This window comes from Antechinus flavipes, chromosome 3, assembly GCF_016432865.1.
Source record: "Antechinus flavipes isolate AdamAnt ecotype Samford, QLD, Australia chromosome 3, AdamAnt_v2, whole genome shotgun sequence".
Lineage (NCBI taxonomy): Eukaryota > Metazoa > Chordata > Mammalia > Dasyuromorphia > Dasyuridae > Antechinus > Antechinus flavipes.
In genome coordinates, this window is record NC_067400.1 from 215526771 (window position 1) to 215554653 (window position 27883).

At 31.8% G+C, this 27883-nt stretch overlaps 1 protein-coding gene across 3 annotated transcripts in view; it reads left to right on the forward strand.

Moving 5' to 3' along the window:
* Positions 1–26569, forward strand: part of PNPLA4 (patatin like phospholipase domain containing 4) — a 53801-nt gene extending 27232 nt beyond the window's left edge. For all 3 annotated transcript variants that reach the window (XM_051984563.1, XM_051984562.1, XM_051984564.1), the window contains exons 6-7: positions 23063–23215; positions 23775–26569. In XM_051984563.1, the coding sequence (XP_051840523.1) occupies positions 23063–23215; positions 23775–23906 (285 nt within the window). In that variant the 3' untranslated portion in view covers positions 23907–26569. The remainder of the gene's footprint in view (positions 1–23062; positions 23216–23774) is intronic.
* Positions 26570–27883: the final 1314 nt, after the last annotated feature.

Here is a 27883-nt window from a genome sequence, read left to right on the forward strand (position 1 = left end):
TTATTTTTGTCATTTTCATGTCCTTGCTTTTTTCTAACAGTGGTCCCAGCTAATTGGTGAAATAGAATCCAGTTTGCTTTAAGTCAGACTTTTGCACCATGTATGTTATGTCCCAGGTACAAATTTCTGCCTAATTTTTTTAGGCAAACATTTTGCCTATTTTTACAGATGGCCCAGAGTAAATGGCCTGGTTACAGATAAAAGTCTAAGTTATTAACTTGCCCCAATTATATTAAGAATAATTGGAAGCTTTATTTTAGTAAAATCCAAAGTAAAAGTCTTTATTGTATCTAAAGCAATTTGGATTATATGTAATCTTAATATTTTATTATTTTTTCTTACCTCAGTCGCAATATAGAGTATATCTATAATAACCAACTAATTGCAATTATTTACTTCATATATTGGGAACCCAAAGTCAAAGATTACCTATTATAATACATAATAATTATTTGCTCAACCCTTTCTAAAGTCAAAATTCTCACATTCTACCTTCTTGACTCCTGATCTTGTACTGCAGAACACAATCGAAAAAAATCAAAATGATACAATTCTGAGGACTGGATTCATTACAAATTTATATTATCCAGTCTTAACCAAGACTTCACTTATGCATGCCAGTACTTTTACTCTCCTTTAGCTCAATCAACTTGCCCTCAGCATCTATTCTAAACCTTTTCTTCTTGAGCCTTGTAATAGAATTCTCTTTATACCCTTTTGACAGAATAACTTATGCCTCATACTTCATAGAAAAAATTGAGACCAGTCAGTTGATTCTCTCCTGTTCCACACTTCAAATCACTTCAACCATCATCCCGTTATTTCCTGTACTTCAATTTTGGCTGGTAAGATGACCCTTCTCCTTGTGTTCTGGATCACACCCCCTCCTATCTATTCTATGAATTTACCATTTGAATAATATTCTTCATTTTTAACTTCTTATCTACTGGCTTCTCCCTTGCTTCCTACAAATATCCTGAAATCTCTTTCATTTTAAAAACAAACACAAAAACTTCTCTTGACTGCTTTTCAAGCTATCATTCTACATGTTTCTAATTCTGTCTATTCTTCCCAAATTCCCAGTTCTCCAGTCACCTAGGTTTAAAGCCTAGGAGTCACCTTTACCCCTTTATAGAGGTAATCATTTGCTAATTCATATCATTTTTACCTCCTCAACATATCATTCCTTTTTCTCCACACTCAACCATCCTAATTAAGGTTTATATGTCTTCTCTCCTGGACAATGCACGGTCCTCTTAATTGTCTTGGGTTTTTCCTATTGCAGTCCATTTTTTTACACAGCTCGCAAAGTGATTTTCCTAAAACCCTTTAAGTTCTACAAGCATTTAAAGCCCTTCATAAACCTGGATAAAATCTATCGTTCCAGCTTTACATATTATCTTCTCCAAACACTGCACTCTCTGTTCCAGTTAAACTAACCTACTTGTTATTTTCCCTGTACAATGTTTTATCTCCTCTTAGTGTCTTTGTGCTGACTCTGCTGCATACCTGGAAATGACTCAATTATGCTCTTGGAATCCCTAATACCTTTTCTCCCAGTGATGAGTGCCCTCCTACATAATTTTGTGTTTGTTTTATACATATCTTACATATCTACATATGCATATATCATCACAATAGGATGTAAGTTTCTCGAAAATGGGAATTTTCTTTCTTTTGTATTTGTATTTCCTGTCTCTAGCAATTGCTGGTCTTTGTAATCTCTGCATTTTTTTGTATTTTAGAATTTGACTTAATCTCTCAGAAGTTGTATTTTCTGCCCCTAAGATATTTGACTTCATAGAACTTCAATTAACTCCAGGATGCTGACTCTATATTATACTTTTCATTTATATTCTTCTACTTCAGATTGCTTTTTGACTATTACTCTCTTATTGAAGGTATCTAAGATCTTACCTTAATTAGCTTCTGCTTAGAAACACCATCAATGCATTGACTTCTGGCTCTATTCCACCAACAGTAAAAGAATTTTTAGTTTGAAACTGAAGGTTTGGTTTTGTTTAGATATTTTTCATATAAGTAGTGCATAATAACCTGCTTATTTTTTCCCCTCTAACTATGTAAGAGCCTTCAGATATCTGTTTTCTTTCTTTTGACTGCCAGGATTATTAACAATGAATTACAGATCCTAACTCCTTACTCATCATATTTCCCTGGATCAGCATATATAGTTGAGAATAAAGTGTAAGAAGGCTGGAAACTTATGAAGGATCTTGATAACCAAAAGATTTTGTATTTAATCTTAGAGTGATAGCAAGACTGTATACATATGAAAATATGCATCTGTGTGCATGTATATGTACATACATATATATGTTTATTTTAAATTAGTTACATTTTTGAGTTCTAAGTTGTCTCCCACCTTCCTCCCAACCCCACATTAGAGAAGGCTAACATTTGATAGAGATATGTGTGTGGAATCATACATCCATATATCAGTTCTTTCTCTGGAGGTGGATAGCATTTTCTTTTATATGTCTTTCATATTTTTTTTGAATATTTATATTACTCAGAATAGCTTAGTCATTCATAGTTTACTTCCAATGATATTACTATATACAACATTATTGAGGTTTTGCACATTTTACTCAATATTATTTCATTCAAGGCTTTCCATATTGTTCTAAAATCAAACTTTTCATCATCATAATTGTAACTACAACTTGTTTAGCTATTCTCCAATTGAAGGATATCCCTTCAATTTCTAGTTTTTTGCCACCACAAAGAGTGCTGCTTTAACTATTTTAAGACATAAAGGTTCTTTCCCTTTTTCCCTGATCACCTTGGGAAACAAAATCTACTAGAGATACTGCTGGGTCAAAGGACATAAACAGTTTTATAACTCTTTGGGCACAATTCCCAGTTCTTTTCCTTAATGATTGGAATAGTACACAATTCTACCACCAGTGTATTAGTGTCCTAATTTTTCTACATCCCCTTCAACATTTGTCATTTTCCCCTTCTGTCATTTTAGCCAATCTGATAGGTATAAGATATAACTAAAAGCCTTTCTCTGATTAATAATGATTTGAAGCATTTTTTTCATATTAATACACAAAGCTTTAATAGCTTCTTCCAAAAACTGCTTCTTATGGTCATTTATCAATTGGAGAATGATTCATGGGCTTATAAATTTACCTTGGTTCCCCATATATGTGAGATGAGGCCTTGAATCAAGAAATTATCTACAAATTTCCCTTTTCTGCTTTCTTTGTATCCTAGATACATTGGTTTTATTTGTTCAAAACTTTTTATATAATGTAATCAAAATTATCCATTTTATTTCCCCAAATTCTTCTGTCCACAGATCTGATAGATAATGTGACTTTTCATCATCATAATTGTACTTCTACTACTCCCTTTATGTGTAGGTCAGGAATCCATTTTGACCTTATTTTGGCAAATGCTGTATGATATAAGTTTCTACTTTACTGCCAGGCTACTTTATAATTTCCTGAGCAATTTTTACCAAATAGTGAATTCTTTTCATAAAAGCTTAGATCTTTGTTTTTCAAACACAAGATAACTATAATAATGTACTATGTATTATATATCTATTTTATCCACTGATTTACCAACCTATTTCTTAACAAAAACCAGATAATATGAAAAAATCCACTTTATAATATAGTTTAAGATTCGTTACTGCTAAACCTTTCTTTCATATTTTAAAAAAATTAATTCATTTCATATTCTTGACATTTTGTTTTTTCAAATGAATTTTAAAATTATTTTTCTAGCTCAATAAAATATATATATTTTTAAGTTTAATGTGATAGAACAAATAGATTAGGTAAAAGTGTCATTTTTATTATTTTGGTTTACCCACCTGTTAATGATTGATTTTTCTCCAGTTATTCAAATTTGACCTTATTTGTATCAAAAATGTTTTATGCTTTATTTCATATAATTCCTGAGTTTGCTTGGTGTAGTAGGTAGTATTCCCAAGTATTTTATATTGTCTATGATTATTTTAAATGAAATGTCTTTTAGTATCTCTTCTTGAAAGACTTTGTTGGTTAATATAGAAATGATGAAAAATTTATGTGCATTTATTTTTATATTCTGCCACTTTGCTAAAGTTAATTGAATTAAATTTTATTGAATTAAATTAAATTGAAATTAAATTGAATTAAAGTTTAATTGAATTAAAATTAATTGAATCTCTAGAATTTTCCAAGTATCCTATCATATAATCTGCAAAAAGATCATTTTTGCCCATTTGTAGTCTTTCAATTTATTTTTGCATTTTAGTAGCATTTTTAGTACAATGTTATAATAAAAATGCTACTAAAATGCTTTATTAATTATTGAATTTATTGGGAAGGTGGCTTCAAACTTAACCCTGTTACAGATAATACCTCCTGATAATTTTAAGTAAGTCTATTTAGATATTCTATTAATCTTCTATTTATCTGTGTAGTTTATATTTTTATAAGCTTCCATTTCACTTAAATTGTTAAATTTATTAGCATAAAGTTGGGCAAAAATCCTAATAATTGCTGTAATTTCATCTTCATGGTATAGTCATCTTTTTGATTTTTGATACTAATGATTTGATTTTTTCTTCCTTTTAAAAAATCATCAACTAATGGTTTATATCTTTTTAATTTTTTTATAAAACCAACCCCTAGTTTTATTATTTCAATGATTTTCTTTCATTCAGTTTATTAATCTCATCTTTAATTTTTAGGATTTCCAATTTGCTAATTAATAAGGGATTTAAAAGTTTTTTTGTTTCTAGTTTTTTTTTAATTGTGTGCCCAATTCATTGATCTGCTCTTTCCTTATTTTATTGAGGTAAACATTAAACATTTAGAGATATATATTTTCCTGTGATTACTGCTTTTGCTGTATCTCATAAGTTTTGTTATTTCATTATTTTCATTTGATCAATTAAAACACAATTAAAAAGCAATATTAAATCTATTCTTAAAGAATGAGTAGATAAGAAAAAAGATAAACAAACGATTAATTATCTAGGGTCAGGTGTGGTTATCACAGTTGATCTCTGAATGCCCTCTGGTACTCCTCTTTGCCCCTTGAGTTGTAACTAGGGCTCTCAGCACAAGTGCCCCTGCAAATACTTTCATTCCCTACATAGCAATCCAGAATGCAAAAGCAGTCTAAAGCTCTGTCCTAAAACCAAAATCAGGGATTCTTCTCTCTTACAAGTGACCACAACTAACAAGGTCTCACCCTTCTGTAATTCTGCTTACTAGTATGTCCTTTTAGTCCAAAGTCACTACTTGGGCCATTAAGTGCCAATGGAGGGCTCTCCACTCAGTCCCCCAGATCCCTGGTGGATCAGCCACCAAACCCTAACACCATCTGTGGGAGTAATGTTCCTGAAGCTTGATATTTGTCGATGAAGCAGTTTCTGCATTTTGATCCTGTCCAGACCACCACTCCAGTAGGCCATATCTTTCCTAATGTTCTCCTGAGTTGTCTTAGAATTGAACAACTTCTTTATCCAAACTTTTAATTATTTTTGTTGCTCTAACATTCACTTTAGGCATTATTTTAAATTATTTTAGTGGAACTTAGGGAAAAGCAGGTAATTTCCTGCCTTATTTTGCCATCTTCTTACAATTCTCTCATCTTGCTAATAATTAAATTTTCCATTCACTTCCATGCCCCACTCCACATACATAATCTGTTATTTTGTTCATCCTAGTTATTTGTATATGCTCTTGCCTGATAGTCTATAACAAAGGAAAAGGACGACCACCTTATTGACCTAGGGATCATGTAGGCCTAAATACAGTATATGGAGGTAAGTAATAGATCATGCATAAAATTAAGTGTCAGGAGACACCCTGGAATCTGCTCTAACAAATGATACTATTCTCGAAGGTATTTTTGCTTTTTTTTGAGTCTGGAAAAAAGATCAACAAAAATGAACAGGAGTTCTGACCTTTGGGTTTGAAATTTATTGTTTGTTTGGATGATCCTGCTATTATTGTATATGATCTAGAGTCAAGCATCCTAAGGTTCAGAAATAACTCGGTATCAGATAATTGCTTAAATTCTTGTTTTTACTCTTCTGCTTGTTGTTGATTCATTTTACTTATATCTGAATCTTCATGATGCCATTTGGGATTTTCTTGACAATGATATTGGAGTAGTTTGCCATTTCCTTCTCCAGTTCATTTTTACAGATGAGGAATTAAGACAGTCAAGGTTAAGTGACTTGCCCAGGGTAATACAATTAGTAAATTTCTGAAGCCAGATTTGAATTTAGGTCTTCCTGACTTCAGGGCTGGCTTCCTATTTCCTGTGAATACCTAGTTGCCCCCCCCTTTTCTTCTGCTTACTATTATTTAAAACACCTAACATCTTTGATAAATTTCAATATGATATGTATGTATCCCCAAAACACTGAACAGAACTTGATTAAACTAGTATAAAACTATTATCTTCATTTTTTAGATTAAGAAGCTGAGAGGCATTCAGATTGTCACCTTTTCTATAGCAGCTATATAGGATTCAATTGGATTTTAGATCCATTTTTCTTTTTCAGAAAATAAACAGGCTTGCCTACTAAATCAATAGTAATAATTAAGTATTTGTTAAGAACCTATTATGAATCAGGTGTGGTACTAAAAAGTTGGGATACAAGTACAAAGAATAAAATAGTTCTTATTTACAAAGAGTAAGCTCATTTTAATATGAGAAATTATTTTTCTTACATCACAAGTATCTGCTGGTATTTTTTTTTTGATAATAGCTTTTTATTTTCAAAATACAGGCAAAGATAGTTTTCAATATTCATCCCTGCAAAACCTTACTTTCCAAATTTTTCTTCCTCCCTTCCATACCTCTTCCCCTAGATAGCAAATAATCCAGTATAGGTTAAATATATAAAATTCTTCTAAGCTTATTTCCATATTTCTCATATTGCACAAGAAAAAGATCAAAAAGAAAAAAATAAGAAAAAAAAGCATACTTGCTGGTGTTCTTGGACAAAAAAGTTATGTTTTATTAAGTGCTTATCATGAAAATCTAACCTTATTTTGAATTCCTTGTTCTTTTTCAGAATATTTCTAAAATTTAAGAAACATAATTCAGATAGCTTTTATTCACTCATTTATTTGTTCAGCTAACAGTTCAGTACCTCATAGGGCAAGGGAGATAGATACTAAATGCCTAAAACAATTATGCTTCAAGTGCTGAAAACTATTTGACCACATTCCTTTAGCTGTCTTAGAATAAATATGTGTTTTTCCTTAGGTTTCTATACCAACATGTACTGAGAAGGTTGTATTTATTGAGCCTATCTATTGAATACATAAGGTACTCAATAAACAAGCACCCTCCTGCAGCCATTCATTGTCCTAAATTTCTCTACTTGCTTTTGGCTGCCTCTTAAATGTGATTTCACAGTTTCTTCCATTCTTCCAGTTTAATTCTTTACTACTTTCTTCCCCAGGAAGAACAATTCTTATAATTAATTGCTTTGCCTTCCTGTATCAATTTGCTACTGGTTTGTTCTCATTTCAGGCTGTTGTTTCTAGACTTTGCTACTTAAACTCTGGTCATCATCCTTATTTACCCCAATTAAAACTTTGGATTCTACCTCTAGAACCATCCTGGGGCTCGGATGAGTTAGCTTTTGCCTTATTTGTTTCTGGAAGCAAATATCACTTTCTAGTCACCTAAAGCCACAACTTCTCATCTTCTCCTCCCATCACCTGTATGTGTTATTTTCACCCTCCTTGAATTTAAACTTCTTGTGGTCAGAGACTGTTTTGCTTTTACTTGTTTCTATTTGTATACTTGGTTCTTAAACTCAGTGCCTGGCACTTAGTGAATGCTTTATATTTCATGTATCACTAAGGATACATGAAATACTTACTATATAACACAGGCACTATACTAAGTATTCAGAATACAAAGCAATTCAAATACAATTATCCCTTCCACATAGCTACTTATCCTATTGTGTTTTCAATATAACATGGGTCAGCATAAGAAATTAAATGGGAATTTTGGGGTATTTTTGCAGAAGCTGCAGGTGACACACAAAGGCTAGCAAATGACACAAAAAGTTTAGAGAATTGGCATTCGATGCATGCAATATATGTATAGTGTTGTATAATATCAATATATGTTATTTTTTAAATACTATTATTAATTTGCACTTCTCTAGTACAAAGGGAGGGCCAAAAATTTTTAAGTGGATTTTCTAGATTTGGGGGTGGGGGGAAGAGGAAACAGTGGCCTCCATGCTTTTAACTCCCACAATATGGAATTAACTACCTAATCCCTATTTATTTTAACATTAAGGACCACTTTGAAACAATATTTTATATACTATATTTACAATGCCAAATAGGAAGTAATTCTAGAGAGAAGATGCTTTGAGGAAAAGAGAAGAGATTGACAAAGACCATGTACAAGGAACAGAAAGAAAGGCCAGTATCATTAGATTGGAGAATATGTAGAAGACACCAAAGTATAAACAGTTTGGAAAGATAGAATGAGCTTTAGAGGCCAGAAGATTTTATATTTGATTTTGGAGGTAATAGGAAGCTACTATAATTTATTGAGTATTGAGTAATTGGGCATGACAGGCCCAGAACTGCACTTTTACTTATAGCACTTTTCATAAGGATAGATTGGAATGAGGAGAGATTTGAGACAATGAGACAACCAGAAAACTATTTTATTAGTCCAGCAATGAAGTGATAAGGACCTACACCAGAGTGACAGCTATGTGACTGGAGAAAGATTCATGTTTGAGATATGTTGTCAAAGTAGAAAGGAAAGACTTAGCAACAGATTGTGTGGGGTGAGTGTAAGTGAGGAATCGATAACAACACCTGGTTTGTGAGTTTGAATGGCTGGATAGTGGTGGAACCTTCAATAAGGCAGTTGGAAAGAGGGAAGTAGAGCTTGAAGACAAAAATAATGGGTTCTGTTTTGAACACGAAGGATAAAGACAGAAAGAATGATTAAATTGAGAAAAAAAACATTTAAATTAATTGTGACGAGAGAGTGGTTTCAGTTGAATAGAGAGGTGAGAAGCTACACTGCAGGGGTTTTAGGAGAGGAAGTAGAAATACCTAATGTGGATAAATTTCTAAAGGAATGTTGCTGAGAAGAGAAGGAGACAGAATAATAAGTAGCAGCATAATTTGATTGAGGATTTTTTTTTTTAAACTTTTGAGGATGAGAAAGACATGGATATGTCTGTAAGCAGCAAGGAAGCATCTAGTAGATAGGGAGAGGTTGAAGATTAGAGATAGCACTGAAATTGTAAAGGGAGTGGGGAATTAGCCTACTGGAAAAGAAAGGAATCCATGGGATCAAGAGTATATATAAAAAGGTTTTCCTTGCCAAGATGAAGGGGAGCTGCCTCTTACTGTGAGAAAGGGATAAAGGAGGAAATATTATGGAAATCAATTTGCTATATAATTTATATGACATAAAGAACAGTGGAAATTCAGAGCTTTTGGTGAATGACTTTTTTTTTTTTTTTGATGAAGCATACAGCTAATGTTAAGTGTCTGAAGCCAGATTTTAACTCACGTGTTCCTGACTCCACAACCAGTGCCCTACACATTGCACCAACTAGCTGCCCCTGCTTCATTTTCTTTCTCCGCCTTAGGTATGAAGAGAAATCCTCAGCTGAGAAAGGATATAAGGAGGAAATGTCATGGGAAACAGAGATGTTTGGAATAGACACTATGGTGAATGGGATAGCAAACTGATTAGGTAGCTTTGAAAGGATTATCTTATTGTAATAAGGGCCCACTTGTATAAAATAAATTTGTAATGGACCCTATAAACATGATTTTCTCCATGTAGTAGTATGTAATAGTAGTAAAGGTAGAACATAGTGGGAGAAAGCAAAGAAATGATCCAATTTTATTATGAGATTAAAAATCCCAGATTTAGGGATATTTTTCAGAGAATCTGTGAACTTGGATAGGAAAAAAGTATTTACGTCTTTATTTTCAGTAACCTCAACTCCTAAACTTTAGTTTAGAGTCTCTAAACTTCTTGTTATTAATAACTTAGTAATAGTTAACTTTACTTCTATATAATTGAAATTTATTTTGTAATTCTGTGTATTTTATTTCATACATTTATTCTGCAAAGGAGTTTTTAAGTTTGACTAAAGTACCAGAGCAGTGTATGATTCAAAAATGATTAAGGCCTCCATCTCCAACTGATATTTTAGCATTTTTTCAAGCATAAATGTAGATAACAAAACACTATAAGCTTTAATCTTACACAGTGAAATTCATGGCAGAGAAGATTAAGAATTTCCACTCTAGCTATCTACTGCTGCTTCTGTATGCAAACATGGGGGTCTTTTTTTTTTTTTTTTTAATGAAACTAAAATTAGGACCAGAACTTTTACTGCTATTTAAGAATTTACGTCTGGCAGAAATCTGGGTTGGAATTTAGGGACAACATCAAAAGAGTCTGTTTATCATTTTGTTTCCCTTGTGTCCACCTTGGCTCACATAGGAGAAATCCCCAATGACCCACCATTTCTCATCTCCCCTTTACCATATCCAAACTGTTGCCAAGGCCTATTTTCTCTTCTCATACTAGAATCTCCATTCTTGTGCAGATCCTTGTTATCTCATGTCTGGATTATTGTAATAATCTGTTGGTAGATTGGCTTGCTTCACGTTCACTCCACTCCACTCCATCCTTCATTCAGCCACCAAATCGATTTTCTTAAAGAGCTGATCTGAGCATGTCACTGCTCTGCTTGATAAACTCCAATGGCTTCCTATGTCCTCCAGTATCAACTACAAAAAGATCTGTCTGGCCATAAAGCCTTTTGAATATAAAATAAAGTGGAAAAAAGCATGCTTCACTTTGTAGTCAGAGTTCAGCATTTCTCTATTGGTGTGTAGCATTTTTGATCACGGATCCTTAGGAATTACAGCATAGATGATCAATCATCATCGAGACATCATTGCCTTGAGTAGAGTAACCAAGTCATAGTTAATCATATTTATGATATTGATTCTACAGTGTTCTCCTAGTTTTGCCCACTTTACTTTGCATCCATTAATATAAAGTTTTTGTATGTTTTTCCAAAACCATCCTGCTTATCATTTCTAATATCAGAGCAGTATTCCTTCACAATTATGTACTACAACTTGTTCAGCCATTTCCAATCTATAGACATCCTTTTAATTTCCAATATTTTAGTACCACAAAAGGAGTTTCTTTAAACATTTTTTGATAAAATAAGTTCCTTTATCCTTTTCTTTAATCTCTTTGTTATGAAACATAGTAGTAATATCTCTGGTTTAAAGAGTATGCACAGTTTTGATAACCCTTTAGACACAGTTCCAAATTGTTCTCCAGGATGATTGGGCCAATTCACAATTCCACTAACAGTTCATTAATATAACTATGTTTCCACATCTCCAGCATTTACCATTTTCCTTTTCTCTCATGTTGTCTATTGTCATAGATGTTAGATAACACCTCAGATTTGTTTTAATTTGTATTTCTCTAACCAATAGTGATTTAAAGAATTTTTTCTCATATGACTCTTAATAGCTTTTATTTCTTCTTCTGAAAACTGACTTTGAACATTTATCAAGTGGGGAACAGCTCTTATTTTTATAAATTAGGCTCAATTCCCTATATATTTGAGAAATGAAGCCTTTGTCAGAAAAACTTGCTGTATAGATTTCCCCCCAGTTTAATTCTTTCCTTACAATTCTGGCTGCATTGATTTTGTTTGCAGAGGGGCTTTTATAGATAATTTCCATGTCAAGCCATATCTTCTATCCCACACTTCACCGAGAAGCTTAGGAAAATTAAGATTCTTCTGGGTTAATTAATTACAAAAAAAGGTAGATAAAAGCATAGATTTAAATGAAAACAAGATTTTCTGATGAAGGCAAGCATAACATTTGCTTTGTTTTTTATTCTCTGAATTATTAGTATTACCTGTCATTGCCAATTTTCAATGTGAAGACATGAAATAAGATTGTAAAAGGTAATCATAATAACCATGTAAAATAAACATTAGACATTTTTATATTTAAATTACATTCATATACCCTGTTTAACTTTACCAAAACTCAAGTGTAGCAACAGTATATCATAGTATAAGAACAAGACATAGAAGCAAAAATATTGTGTTCCGGTCTTTGCTTGAACATTTTTTCCTTGCTCTGTTTTTTTTTTTTTTTTTTTTTTTTTTTTGTGTGTGTGTGTGTGTGTGTGTGTGTTTGTTAGTTTTTTTTTAAAAATAAAACTTACGGATATTAATGAGTTAAAGAATCTGCTTCATTGGCCAGTTTTGAGGAAAGCATGTCGTAAACCTGAAAATGCTACAAATTGTGAATTGTTAGTAATGTAGCTTCATAATATAGTTAGTGCTTATGGATATATTTAGATACTAAGTCACATTATGTGTTAAATAGAAATGTCACTTGAGGATTTTTTTTTTTTAGTTAAACTTTTCTTTAATCATATGATATATCAAGAATTTCAGCAAAATAGACAAATACACCAAAATGACATATAAGATAATTAGGGATTTCTTTTTCTTTATTAAATGGTTCTTGAAAAATTTTTTGTGGCCCTGAAAAAACCCTTTTCTGGAACAAAGTTGTCCATCTTCTTAGTACCAACATTCTCTTTATGGTCAGTCTGATTTACTATAGAATGTTTTTGTTGTGCTAATAATACTTCTAGAAAAAAATACAAAAATATTGATATTCATTGATGACCTACAGTGCTGCTAATCAAGTGAAATATGGTATTCTTTTATTTTGACACCTACACATTTTGGTAGGTATGAAATATTGCTAAATGTTTAAAAATTCTTTTTTTTTAATAATTATAACTTTTTATTCACAGAACATACATATGGGTAATTTTTTACAACATTATCCCTTGCACTCACTTCTGTTCCGATTTTCCTCCTCCCTCCCCGAGATGGCAAGCAGTCCTATACATGTAAAATATGTCATAGTATATCCTTGATACAATATATGTATGCAGAACCAAACAGTTCTCTTGTTGCACAGGAAGAATTGGATTCAGAAGGTACAAATAACCCAGGAAGAAAGAAAAAAAACGTGGAAACAGTTTACATTCATTTCCCAGTGTTCTTTCTTTGGGTGTAGCTGCTTCTGTTGTTCAATTGATCAATTGAAACTGAGTTAGATCTTCTCTTTGTCAAAGAAATCCAATTCCATCAGAATACATCCCCATACAGTATTGTTGTTGAAGTATATAATGATCTCTTGGTTCTGTTCATTTCACTTAGCATCACTTCATGTAAGCCTCTCCAAGCCTCTCTGTAGTCATCCTGCTGGTCATTTCTTACAGAACAATAATATTCCATAACATTTATATACCACAATTTACCCAACCATTCTCCAATTGATGGATATCTATTCATTTTCCAGTTTCTAACCACTACAAACAGGGCTGCCACAAACATTTTGGCACATACAGGTCCCTTTCCCTTCTTTAGTATCTCTTTGGAGTATAAGCCCAGTAATCACATTGCTGGATCAAAAGGTATACACAGTTTGATAATTTTTTGGGCATAATTCCAGATTGCTTTCCAGAATGGTTGGATTCATTCGCAACTCCACCAACAATGCATCAGTGTCCCAGTTTTCCCGCATCCCCTCCAACATTCATCATTATTTTTTTCTGTCATCTTAGTCACACCTGAGAGGTGTGTAGTGGTATCTCAGAGTTGTCTTAATTTGCATTTCTCTGATCAATAGTGATTTGGAACACTTTCATATGAGTGGTAATAGTTTCAATTTCATCATCTGAAAATTGTCTGTTCATATCCTTTGACCATTTATCAATTGGAGAATGGCTTGATTTCTTAAATTTTGAGTCAGTTCTCTATTTGGAAATGAAGCCTTTATCAGAACCTTTAACTGTGAAGATGGTTTCCCAGTTTGTTGCTTCCCTTCTAATCTTGTTTGCATTAGTTTTGTTTGTACAAAGGCTTTTTAATTTGATGTAATCAAAATTTTCTATTTTGTGATCAACAATTGTCTCCAGTTCATCTTTGGTCACAAATTTCTTCCTCCTCCACGAGTCTGAGAGATAAACTATCCTATGTTCCTCTAATTTATAATCTCATTCTTTATGCCTAAATCATGAACCCATTTTGATCTTATCTTGGTATATGGTGTTAAGTGTGGGTCCATGCCTAATTTCTGCCATACTAATTTCCAGTTATCTCAGCAGTTTTTGTCAAATAATGAATTCTTATCTCAAGAGTTAGGATCTTTGGGTCTGTCAAACACTAGATTGCTATAGTTGACTATTTTGTCTTGTGAACCTAACCTATTCCACTGATCAACTAATCTATTTCTTAGCCAATACCAAATGGTTTTGGTGATTGCTGCTTTATAATATAGTTTTAAATCAGGTACAGCTAGGCCACCTTCATTTGATTTTTTTTTTATTAATTCTCTTGAGATTCTTGACCTTTTGTTCTTCCATATGAATTTTGTTATTATTTTTTCTAGATCATTAAAATATTTTCTTGGAAGTCTGATTGGTATAGCACTAAATAAATAGATTAATTTAGGAAGTATTGTCATCTTTATTATATTCACTCGGCGTATCCAAGAGCACTTTAATATTTTTCCAATTATTTAAATCCGACTTTATTTGTGGAAATTTTTTTTGTAATTTTGCTCATAGAATTCCTGACTTTCCTTTGGTAGATAGATTCCCAAATATTTTATGCTATCAACAGATATTTTGAATGGAATTTCTCTTTGTATCTCTTGCTGTTGGATTTTGTTGGTGATGTATAAAAATGCTGAGGATTTATGGGGATTTATTTTGTATCCTGCAACTTTGCTAAAGTTATAAATTATTTCTAATAGCTTTTTAGTAGAATCTCTGGGGTTCTCTAAGTATACCATCATATCATCTACAAAGAATGATAGTTTGGTTTCCGCATTGTCTACTCTAATTCCTTTAATCTCTTTCTTGACTCTTATTGCCAAGGCTAGCATTTCTAATATAATATTGAATAATGGTGATAGTGGGCAACCTTGCTTCACTCCAGATCTTACTGGGAAAGGTTCCAGTTTTTCCCCATTGCACATGATGCTTATTGACAGTTTTAAATATATGCTCCTGACTATTTTAAGGAAAAGTCTATTTATTCCTATCCTCTCAAATGTTTTTATTAGGAATGGATGTTGGATTTTATCATATACTTTTTCTGTATCTATTGAGATGATCATATTTGTTAGTTTGGTTATTGATATAGTCAATAATGCTAATATGTTTTCCTAATATTGAAGCAGTCTGCATTCCTGATATAAATCCTACTTGGTCATAGTGTATTATCCTGGGGATGATTTTCTGCAATCTTTTTGCTAATATTTTATTTAAGATTTTAGCATCAATATTCATTAGGGAGATTGGTCTATAATTTTCTTTCTCTGTTTTCAACCTACCTGGTTTAGGTATCAGTACCATATCTGTGTCGTAAAAGGAATTTGGGTAGGACTCCTTAAATCCCTATTTTTTCAAATAGTTTATATAGCATTGGAGTTAATTGTTCTTTAAATGTTTGGCAGAGTTCACATGTAAATCCATCTGATCCTGGAGATTTTTTCTTCAGGAGTTGTTCTATTTCTTTTTCTATAATGGGACTGTTTAGTCTATTTACTTCTTCCTCTGTTAATCTGGGCAAGCTATATTTTTGAAGGTATTCTTCCATTTCATTTAAGTTGTCAAATTTATTGGCATAAAGTTGGGCAAAGTAATTCCTAATTATTGCTCCAATTTCCTCTTCGTTAGGGGCGAGTTCTCCTTTTTCATTTTTAAGACTAACAATTTGATTTTCCTCTTTCCTTTTTTAAATCACATTTACTAAGGGTTTGTCTATTTTGTTAGTTTTTTCATAGAACCAACTCTTAGTTTTATTAATTAATTCAATAGTTTTTTTACTTTCAATTTTATTGATCTCTCCTTTTAGTTTTAGAATTTCAAGTTTAGTGTTTGACTAGCAATTTTTAATTTGTTCCTTTTCTAGCATTTTTAGTTGCAAGCCCAATTCATTGACCTTCTCTTTCTTTATTTTATGCAAGTAGGCCTCTAGAAATATGAAATTTCCCCTTATTACCACTTTGGCTGCATCACACACATTTTGGTATGATGTCTCATTATTGTCATTTTCTTGGGTGAAGTTATTAATTATGTCTATGATTTGCTTCTTCACTCAATCATTCTTTAGTATAAGATTATTTAGTTTCCAATTATTTTTTAGTCTATTTTCCCCTGGCTTTTTATTGAATGTAATTTTCATTGCATCATGATCTGAAAAGGATGCATTTACTACTGCCTTTCTGCATTTGAATTTGAGGTTTTTAGGTCCTAATATATGGTCAATTTTTGTATAGGTTCCATGAACTTCTGAGAAAAAAGTGTATTCCTTTCTGTCTGCATTTAGTTTTCTCCAAAGATCTATCATACCTAACTTTTTTATTATTCTATTTACCTCTTTGACTTCCTTCTTTTTTTATTTTGTGGTAAGTTGAGTGCAAGGTTGAGATCTCCCACTATTATAGTTTTGCTGTCTATTTCTTCTTGCAGTTCTCTTAATTTCTCTTTTAAGAATTTAGATGCTACACCACTTGGTTTATATATGTTTAATATTGATATTGCTTCATTATCTATGCTACCCTTTAGCAAGATATAGTGCCATTCCTTATCTCTTTTAATTAGATTAATTTTTGTTTTGCTTGATCTGAAATCAGGATGGCTACCCCTGCTTTTTCTGAATTTCTGGCTACCCTGAAATTTCATATTTCTAGAGGTCTACTTGTATAAAATAGAGAAAGAGAAGGTCAGTGAATTGGGCTTGCAACTAAAAAAACTAGAAAAGGAACAAATTAAAAATCCCCAGTCAAACACTAAACTTGAAATTCTAAAAAATAAAAGGAGAGATTAATAAAACTGAAACTAAACTGTTGAATTAATAAATAAAACTGAGTTGGTTTTATGAAAAAACCAACAAAATAGATAAGCCCTTAATAAATTTGATTTAAAAAAGGAAAGAGGAAAATCAAATTGTTAGTCTTAAAAATGAAAAGGGAGAACTCTCCTCCAATGAAGAGGAAATTAGAGCAATAATTAGGAGTTACTTTGCCCAAGTTTATGCCAATAAATCTGATAATTTGCCCAAGTTTATGCCAATAAATTTGGTAACTTAAATGAAATGGAAGAATACCTTCAAAAATACAGCCTGCCCAGATTAACAGAGGAAGAAGTAAATTGGTTAACCAGTCCCATTTTAGAAAAAGAAATAGAACAAGCTATTAATCAACTTCTGAAGAAAAAATCCCCAGCACCAGATGGATTTACATGTGAATTCTGCCAAACATTTAAAGAACAATTAACTCCAATGCTATATAAACTATTTGAAAAAATAGGGATTGAAGGAGCCCTATCAAATGACACAGACATGGCATTAATACCTAAACCAGGTAGGTTGAAAACAGAGAAAGGAAATTTTAGACCAATCTCCCTAATGAATATTGATGCAAAAATGTTAAATAAAATATTAGCAAAAAGATTACAGAAAATCATCTCCAGGATAATACATCATGACCAAGTAGGATTTATACCAGGAATGCAGGCCTGGTTCAATATTAGGAAAACTATTAGACTATATCAATAACCAAATTAACAAAAACCATATGATCATCTCAATAGGTGCAGAAAAAGCATTTGATAAAATCCAACATCCATTCCTAATAAAAATACTTGAGAATATAGGAATAAATGGACTTTTCCTTAAAATAGTCAGGAGCATCTATTTTAAAACCATTAGTAAGCATCATATGTAATAGGGATAAACTAGAACCATTCCCAATAAGATCAGAAGTGAAACAAGGCTGCCCACTATCACCATTACTATTCAATATTGTATTAGAAAAACTAGCTTTGGCAATAAGAGTTGAGAAAGAGATGAAAGGAATTAGAATAGGTAATGAGGAAACCAAATTATCACTCTTTGCAGGTGCTATGGTGGTATACTTAGAGAATCCCAGAGAAACTACTAAAAAGTTACTAGAAATAATCCACAACTTTAGGAAAATTGCAGGATACAAAATAAATCCACATAAATCCTCATTTTTTTTACATCACCTCAAATTTTTATATATAACCAGCAAAATCCAACAGCAAGACGTACAAAGAGAAGTTCCATTCAAAATAATTGTTGATAGCATAAAATATTTGGGAATCTATCTGTCAAAGGAAAGTCAGGAATTATATTAGCAAAACTACAAAACACTTTCCACACAAATCAAGTCAGATTTAAACAATTGGAAAAATATTGAGTGCTCTTAGATAGGCTGAGTGAATATGATAAAGATGACAGTACTACCTAAACTAATCTATTTATTTAGTGCTATACTAATCAAGTTCCAAGAAACTATTTTAATGACCTAGAAAAAATAATAAAATTCATATGGAAGAACAAAAGGTCAAGAATTTCAAGGGAAAAAAAAATCAAATGAAGTTGGCCTAGCTGTACCTGATCTAAAACTATATTACAAAGCAGTGGTCACCAAAATCATTTGGTATTGGCTAAGAAATAGACTAGTTGATCAGTGGAATAGGTTCAGTTCACAGAACAAAATGGTCAATAACTATAGCAATCTAGTGTTTGATAAACCCAAAGATCCCAAATTTTAGTATAAGAATTCACTATTTGATAAAAGCTGCTGGGAAAACTGGAAATTAATATGGCAGAAATTAAGCATGGACTGACACCTAATACCATATACCAAGATAAGATCAAAATGGGCTCCTGATTTAGGCATAAAGAACGAGATTATAAATAAATTAGAGGAACTTAGAATAGTTTACTTCTCAAACTTGTGGAGGAGGAAGGAATTTGTGACCAAAGAAGAACTAGAGATCATAATTGATCACAAAATAGAAAATTTTGATTATATCCAATTAAAAAGCTTTTGTATAAATCTAATAAAAACTATTTGTACAAATAAAACAAATAAAAGATGAACTAGAAACCATTACTGATCACAAAATAGAAAATTTTGATTACATTAAATTAAAAGGCCTTTATACAAATAAAATTAATGCAAACAAGATTAGAAGGGAACCAATAAACTGGAAAAAACATGTTTACAGGTAAAGTTTCTGATAAAGGCCTCATTTCCAAAATATATAGAGAATTGACTCTAATTTGTAAGAAATCAAACCATTCTCCAATTGATAAATTTTCAAAGGATATGAACAGATAATTTTCAGATGATGAAATTGAAACTATTTCTACTCATATGAAAGAGTCTTCCAAAACACTATTGATCAGAGAAATGCAAATTAAGACAACTCTGAGATACCACTACACACCTCTCAGGTGTGACTAAGATGACAGGAAAAAGATAGTGAAGAATGTTGCAGGAAATACAGGAAAACTGGGACACTGATGCATTGTTGGTGGAGGTGTGAACGGATCCAGTCATTCTGGAGAGCAATTTGGAACTATGCTCAAAAAGTTATCAACTGTACATACCCAGCAGAGTTACTACTGGGCTTTTATCTCAGAGATATTAAAGAAGGTAAAGGGACCTGCATGTGCCAAAATGTTTGTGGTAGTCTTTTTTGTAATGGCTAGAAACTGGAAATTGAATGGATGCCCATCAATTGGAGAAGTATTGGGTAAATTGTGGTATATGAATTTTATGGAATATTATTGTTCTGTAAGAAATGACCAGCAAGATGAATATAGAGAGTCTTGGAGAGTTACATGAACTGATAGTAAGTGAAATGAGCAAAATCAGGAGATCATTTTACACTTCAACAACAACAACATACTTTATGAGGATATATTTTGAAGGAAGTGGATATCTTCGAAAAAGAGAAGATCCAATTCAGTTGCAATTGATCAGTGATGGACAGAATCAGCTATACCCAGAGAAGGAACATTGGGAAATGAATGTGGACTACTTGCATTTTTGTTTTTCTTCCCAGCTTATTTTTACCTTCTGAATCCAATTTTTCTTGTGTAACAAGAGAAATGTACGAATTTGCACACATATATTGTGTCTAAGATATACTTTAACATGTTTAACATGTATGATACTGCCTGCCATCTAGGGAAAGGGGTGGAGGGAGGGAAAGGAAAAGTTGGAATAGAAGTGAGTGCAAGGGAGTGTGCTGTAAACATTACCCATGCATATGTTCTGTCAATAAAAAGTTATAATAAAAATTTTTTTTAAAAAGGAAAAAAAAAAGATGAGATATATTCTGACCAGTTTTTGATTCTGTGGTGTTTCAAGGATTTTGACATAAAATAGCCTCTATCCCCCAAGTGACAACTAGAGATAAAGAAGAATTTTTGTTTCCTTATCAAACAATTGCCAAGAAAGGTTTTCTTTAATGCATACTAAGTATGATTTAATGATGAATATGTATTAGTTCTGCTTAGTAGTCTTAGGAGAAAAGTTTAGGCCCCTTAACACACCAAATTCATTTGACTTTTGGTATTAGCCCCTCTGGTGTAGCCTACTATGCTTCCATTCTGATTGGCTAAACTATACCTGAAAAGTAGACAGGAAATCCAGACACATTTTGTATACATATTCCTTCAGGAAATAGTCTTTGTGAAGTGAATTTGTGGCTTTTTAATTATAGTTAATACTTCCACTGGGCATAGGTGTAATAAAAATTGGTACTTCATCCATGGAAAAGCTCTAGAAAAAGTTACAGTTTTATATATTCCCTCTCTCACAGGACTTTTGCAAAGAGTAATGTATTGTGCTTTCATCTTGCTTAGGAGAATTTTGAAAGCCATAAGAAAAAGACCACCCCAAGGATCAAGATGACTTAACTACTTCATGACTGTTTTCATTTATTTATTTTTTACTACCCTGCATGCCATGTTCTGCTCTCATACTGGATAATCATACATCTAACCAGAAACGTATTAGTGAAAATTATTAACACATGTATAACCTGTATCAAATCTATCTATATCTTTTATGCCTCTGAAGGGGGGGAAGGAAAGGAAGAGAGAATTTAGAACTCATAGATGACTGAATTTCTCAATTATTTCAGTGGTGGATCAATTATTGAAAATTTCTAATAACTCTTATGCTTTTAATAATTGGAAACTTGCTTTTTCTCAAATCAGGAGAGTCAATACAACACCTAGAATGAGAACTAAATTATAGCTTTGCTTATGTTTGAGAACCATCACCTTTTTTATTTGTTTCTATTATTAGTGTTTCTCTGAATATGAGTTACCTATTTTCCCTGTTATATTCCCTAAGTTCTAAGATTTGTGAGTATGTCATGGGAAATTGAAACCAAGACCAGAAGAAGCATTGTATCCTTTTCTTTTTCTATGTTTCTGACATTCTTATTTCTTCTTGCAATATAGTTCTCTGGTCTTTTTTCAATTTTATCTTTTGGGATTGCTGTTGAAGACTGAGAAACTCTCACGAGGAGTTCATGGTTGTATTAATAATTTTTTTCATTTTCATATCATTTTAATTATTTATCTATTTCTTTGTGCATTCAGAGATTTCAAAAAAACCCCACTTTTCTTTCCTATTAGTTTGTAATTTTGTTGTAGAAAATGCTAATTTCATGATCCAATCATATAAATCTCCTAAAAAATCATGGAAGAGGGACAAGTATCCACATGTACAAAAATGTTATAGCAGTTCTTTTGTGGAAAATGAATAGCTGTCTATCTTTTGCCTAATGAAAGCCACTTTTTATGCCAATAGTTACAAATTCTAAAAAGAATATCAAATGTGATGATTTCAGAGTCTTTTTCTTGGCAGACAACATGTCATTGGTAAGCTGGTAAGCTTTGCTAGTAGACAAATTGAAAAGATAACAACCTTGGGCCAGATCTTATGGGGCTTGCTTTTGCTAAATTTTCATATATTTTTTTTCATATATTGGGGAATGACTAAGTTATGGTATATGAAAGTAATGAAATATTACTGTTCTATAAAAAATGATGAATAAAACTGATTTTAGAAAGCCCTATAAAGATTTATATGAACTGATGGTACAAGTAGAACAAATAGAACCAGAAATACATTGTACACAATAACAGCAAGATTGTGCCATGATCAACTGTGACAGACCTGCTTCTTCATTATTCCAAGGTAATCCCAATAAACTTTCAATGGAAAACACTATCTGTGCCCAGAGAGAGAATTATGGAAACTGAATGTAAATCAACACATGCTATGTTCCCTTTTTTTTCCCCTTGCTTTATTTTTTTCTCTTTTGTCCTGATTTTTCTCTTCTAACATGATTCATAAGGAAATTATATATATATATATGCATATATATATATATATGCATATATATATATATATATATATCAATGTACATGTATAACCAGAAGTTAAAAATAAGTAAAAGAAAATGCTAATTTTAGATCTCTCTGTATCCATACTTATAAGTGTATACAGAGAGACAGAGAGAAAAAAAGAAAAACAATAGAACTTCCTATCATGGTAAACTGTTTTGTCCAGTAAGTATTAGGTAATGCTATCACTCAGCTTTGATAAAATAATACTAAATTCCCAAAGAAGTTTATATAATATAGTAAATTAAAATTTAGGCAACTATTATAGAGAATAATCAAATTGAAATCTTTGAGATTTTATATTTCCCAACTTGAGAGTTAAAATAGCATAAATGAGGGAGAACTGATCTCAGAAAAAAGAACTGGATTCATGTTCTCTTGACACATGCTAATTGCATGTAGAGAATTTCTCTGTTACTGAAATCACAAATCCCATCTGTAAATCTCTCTACAATAATATTTGTAAATAGAAGTAATATTTATACAGGAATGTTATCATATTTTCTAAAATATATTTTAAACTAGATCACTATATAAGTATTAATGAATAGAAGTGATATTCTAAAACTGCATTTTATTTGGTTGGTAATTTTTTTTTTAAGAAGTCATTTCATGTTTATACTATGTAGTGTGAAGCTGCCCTACAATTGAAATGGATACTTTTTTTTTTTTTTTTAATAGAAATGGGTTGACGGGGGGCTTACCAATGGCCTTCCTATTTTGCCTATGGGGCGAACAGTGACTGTTTCACCTTTTAGTGGTCGATTAGATATCTCTCCAGAAGACAAAGGCCAGCTGGATTTATATATTACTATTGCCAATCAAGATATTATGGTAAGATTTTTTTTTTAATTATTCAGAGAATTTGAATGAGTAATTGTTCCAGGAGTAGCACTGAATTTAACAACCTTCATAGAAGTTTTCAATTTTAGAAAATATTTATAAATTGCATAAAATGCATAATTATAAAATGCATAATGAAATGCATTAATTGCCATTTGGATATTGCTTAAAATATTTATTTTGAATAAAGAGTACTGAATATTGTCTGTCTACTTAGGTACTTTGAACATTATCCTGACAAACTTTATTATCTTTTCACTTATTACTTTTTTTTATTTTCCCCCATCTTTTGTGAGGCTAGTTTCAAAATCAGTTTTGAATTAAGTCCTTTGTTTAAAATGATTGCGATAAGAAAGCATGTCAAATATATAAGATCAAATAAATATTCTTATGGTATTAATATGTAAAATGTTAGATTAGATTACATTATTTTTATTATGGATTCTGCATTTTTAATTAAATTGATCTGTAGTGAGTTTAGACTCACAAATTCATATCTGTCTTCAGTATCTCTTGTCTCATAATTAAAATTTGTTTCTTTTCATTATAGTTGTCTATGGCCAACCTGATAAGACTAAATCAAGCTCTTTTCCCACCAAGCCAAAGGAAAATGGAATCATTGTATCAAAATGGATTTGATGATGCTACCAAGTTTTTACTAAAAGAAAATTGGTTTGAATAAATTGCTTAAAGTTTATTATGCAAAACAGAATTTAAAGGACTTCTGAAATAGAATCTAATTAAACCTGAAAAATACCTATCGTTCAGTTTTCTTTGTCAATAGTAAAGACAGCAAAATATTTAAAATTAGGACTTGTAAATCATTTAAAAAAAAGCACACTCAAATGATAATCCTTTTTAAAGAATACTAATGTCTTATAAAAATGAATACTAATTATATTTTACTAAAGTTATGGTTTGAATCCCACTTCTTCCTAGAGTGTGATACTATGTATGTCACTTATTTTCTCTGGACTTCAGTTTCTTTGTAAAATTTCCTTGTCTTAAAAATCTCTAAAGTTCTTTCCAGCTTAATAGCTTTGATCCTGTGATTCTATATTCTGGAATAAACAATAGGTTGTTTAAAAAAAACAAAAAAAAGAGGAGTATTTTAGGTCTCTTGAGGAAATTGTAGTAAGCACAATGCTCGTTTTTGTCTTATAGACTATATTGTGTCTGCAGTACAATGTCTTCCTATCCCCTTGTCCTCATAAGTATGGTATTACTCAGCTCAAAGAAATATTTCATAATGAGCTGGTCCTATTAAGAAGGAACCTCAGGTTCTCATTACAGGAGTTGAGGCTTATAATCTCAAGAGAAGGTCTATAAATCAAGGCGAAAAAAAAAACAATTAAAGTTTGGTTCAGTTTCTGATGTAATATTGTGTTAGTTTGAGTAACTCAATAGTAGGGATCAGGTCAGGAGGGAAGGGGAAATTAATTGAAATTCCACGGTGACTCTTGAACTGACTTATTCTTTTTTCTCCACAAATATTCTTTCCATTGTTTCTTAACTGAAATTATTTTTTTGACAGAAGAAAGTATCTAAATTACATTGAATTGTCCTGTCCTTCACAACCTCAGTAATAGAACTTACAGGCTCAAATATTAAGATTTAGGCATGACTGCTACAAGATTCAGGGAAGCAAATAAAATTTATAGGTTGAAAATAGCCATTTATAGTAAGTTTTACAACTGATAATAATTACCATTGGTTTAGAAGTTATTTGAGCATCAGAACAAAGCCAGACAAGTCCTAGAGCGAGTCCTTAAAAGATAATCTCATCTTTTATTGTTTTAAATTCTGAAACAATTCTGAAAGTTCCTAGAACATCTTAGGCTCCATAGTCATGAACTTTTAGATGTAAAGTATCCTCTCAGCCTATAGTTCTAATGGTCTGTCTGCAATTCTAATGTTCAATTAAAAAGGCAAATGTGAGGTGTTTCCATTCCCTAGGAGCTATGAATTGTTATAGTACCTCCAAGAACAATGAATTAGATAATTCTTAATTAGCCTAATAAACATGCATCAAGTCTGAAATGCCCATTTATAGGTTATTCTAAAAACATACATTTTATTTGATCAAGTTGTTTTTTTTATTTTACATCATGCATTTTTGAGTGATTAAAGCATTTTATTAAGCACTATGTGCAAAAGCACCATATGCTAAGCATTGGAGTTACAAATGGAAAAGTAAGACAGTCTCTGCTTATCCCATTCTGATGAAAAAGACAACATAGATAGATGGTTTCAGCTGCAAGTCAAATGGAAAGGTCCCATGGTCCTTAGGATGTGGTGGCAAAGCAAAGTAGGTGGTAATGATGAGGTTTGGTGCAAAGCAGAGAGTTGTAGAACCCCTTTTGGTTGTCACAGGTCCAACATGAAAGAATTCATGAACCCCAAAAGTTAGACTGGCAAAAAGAAGTTTGTTGGCACAGAGAAGTCAGCTTTTGCTAGGAGGCTGATTTCCTCAGTGGCAAGGTCCTGACAATGAGGTGTAAAGGTCTAGAGAAATCCTGGCAGAGAGAGAGAAAGAGAGGTTAACGCTGAGAAGAGAATGTTTTTTGAGCAGGCAGGGGGTCCTCGCAGGCAACTATGCCAAGAAAAGAGGGAGGTTCCTTGACAAGGCATGGTCCTGCTTTTGGGCTTCTACAAAGAAATGAGCCCCCAAATTGCCCTTTAAATAGGAAATCTGAGACTAAAGTTTCAATTGAAAGAGATTACTTCAATATTGTCTTTGCCCCCAGGCCTAGATTTCTGGTTGAATGAGACCAATACTGGGAGTGGTTCTGAGCCAATCTTAATGAAACCACTTAACTGCCCTGAAGGGCTGATCCCTGTCAGGAGAGTTTCAGGGCCCACCCCAAAGGTCAAGAGAGACAGTTTCAAAGAGGACAGTTTCAGGGTTCCCCCATGAGTAATGCTTCTTTAAAATAATTTCTACTGACAAAATCATAGGTTTCTAGTGTTAAATCATTTGATGATGCCAGATTTGGTAACAAAAACTTTTGCTTGATTTGTATTCATTTATTTGAACAGTTTTTTAAATCTGGTTTTATGATGTTTTGTCAGGCATGGACTCTTAATTACAAGGAGACAGTGGGAAACAAACAACTGAATTGCTTATCCTTAATTGTTATGCATTTATTTTCATATCATTTGAAATTCCTGTTTAAATCAATTTTATAGCTTTTAAAATACTAAAATAATACATTTGTAAGCTAGAAGTAGTATGTCCATCTTTCCGTTAAGCATGCTATGTAAAATTGGTCCAGGTTTGCCTATATTTTGTAATTGTTTTCCCTCTTTAATTGTAATTTAATTAAATCTTTAAATATTTGGAAATGTGTGAGATATTTTTATGCTGTTATTAATGGTTATCAAAGAAAATTTAATCTTTAATCATTGTGGTAAATATTACTTTTTCTTGAAAAACTGGAAATTTTAGTATGAAGAAGCATATCAGTTTACATCCATTTTTGGGGAAGGAAGGGGGAATATACCATAAAACATTGTAATGACATGTAGAGACATTGTTTTAAGGTACTATACCAACATATTATATGAAGCATGCCTAGGAATGTTTAAATTTCTCAGTGCATTTGTGAATACTTTCAGATAAATGTAGATGGAAAATGTGCATCTTTTATTATCTAGATTTGAGACAAAAAGTCTTTAATGACATTGCATAGAAAATCTAATTACACATCACTTCTGATTTAGACATTTGGATTATTATTTACTATATTATGATAATTATGATTTATTATAATTCAAAGTTTGGTAGGTTTCTGGTTCCCTGTTGGGGATAATTTTCTAATATCTTCATATCTATCTTTTAAAATATCATTAGTTGTTTTTTAATTGCTTTTCAGTAACATTCTTCACTCTGTTACCATGGTAACTTGCCATTTTTATGGCAAAAACCAATTGGTTTTAATTCAGTAATTGGTTTTAAATTCAGTAATCCTCAAAAGGAAAGAAGAAATACATCCAAGAATCTAAATGTGTGCAGATTTCAAAAGATCATAAGAATATTTTGAAATCAAACTGGAAGGTAAATTGAAGGTAATCTATTTTACATGTGACTAAATTGAAGTCATCTATCAGGAATAGGATCAAGCCCCAGTCCTCATGACTCCTAATCCAGTTCTTAATTCTAGGAAAAAAACAAAACTAAACGAAAATTCTAGTTATTGTTTTTTTGGCAGTCTTAAGATATGAAATTATTTTTCTAGAGAACTTCCAGTCTAAAAAGTTCCTCTAGCAATGCTTGTTATTACTCTTTTATTACTGGTATTTTGTAGTGTTAGAGTAGTTTTAATCTCTATATATGAACTGGCCTTACAGCTTGACTTATCAATATTTAATCACTTATGAATAAATAATCTTTGAAATTCACTTAACCAATATTTTATTTTTCAATTTTTAAAATACTTTTTAATAATTGAACAAATAAAAATCAACATTAAACAAATTTATTATATACTTTGTTGATAGAAATGATGATTGAATATTAGTGATTTCTAGTATTTTGGGTCTGGACCTGATAGATAACTCCAGGTTAAAGAACTCATCAGTAAAGATGAGCAACTTTCTGCAATTTGTAGTCTGAGAGAATTGTGTTGGGGTCACTAAGAATGTAATAGTCAAAGTCAT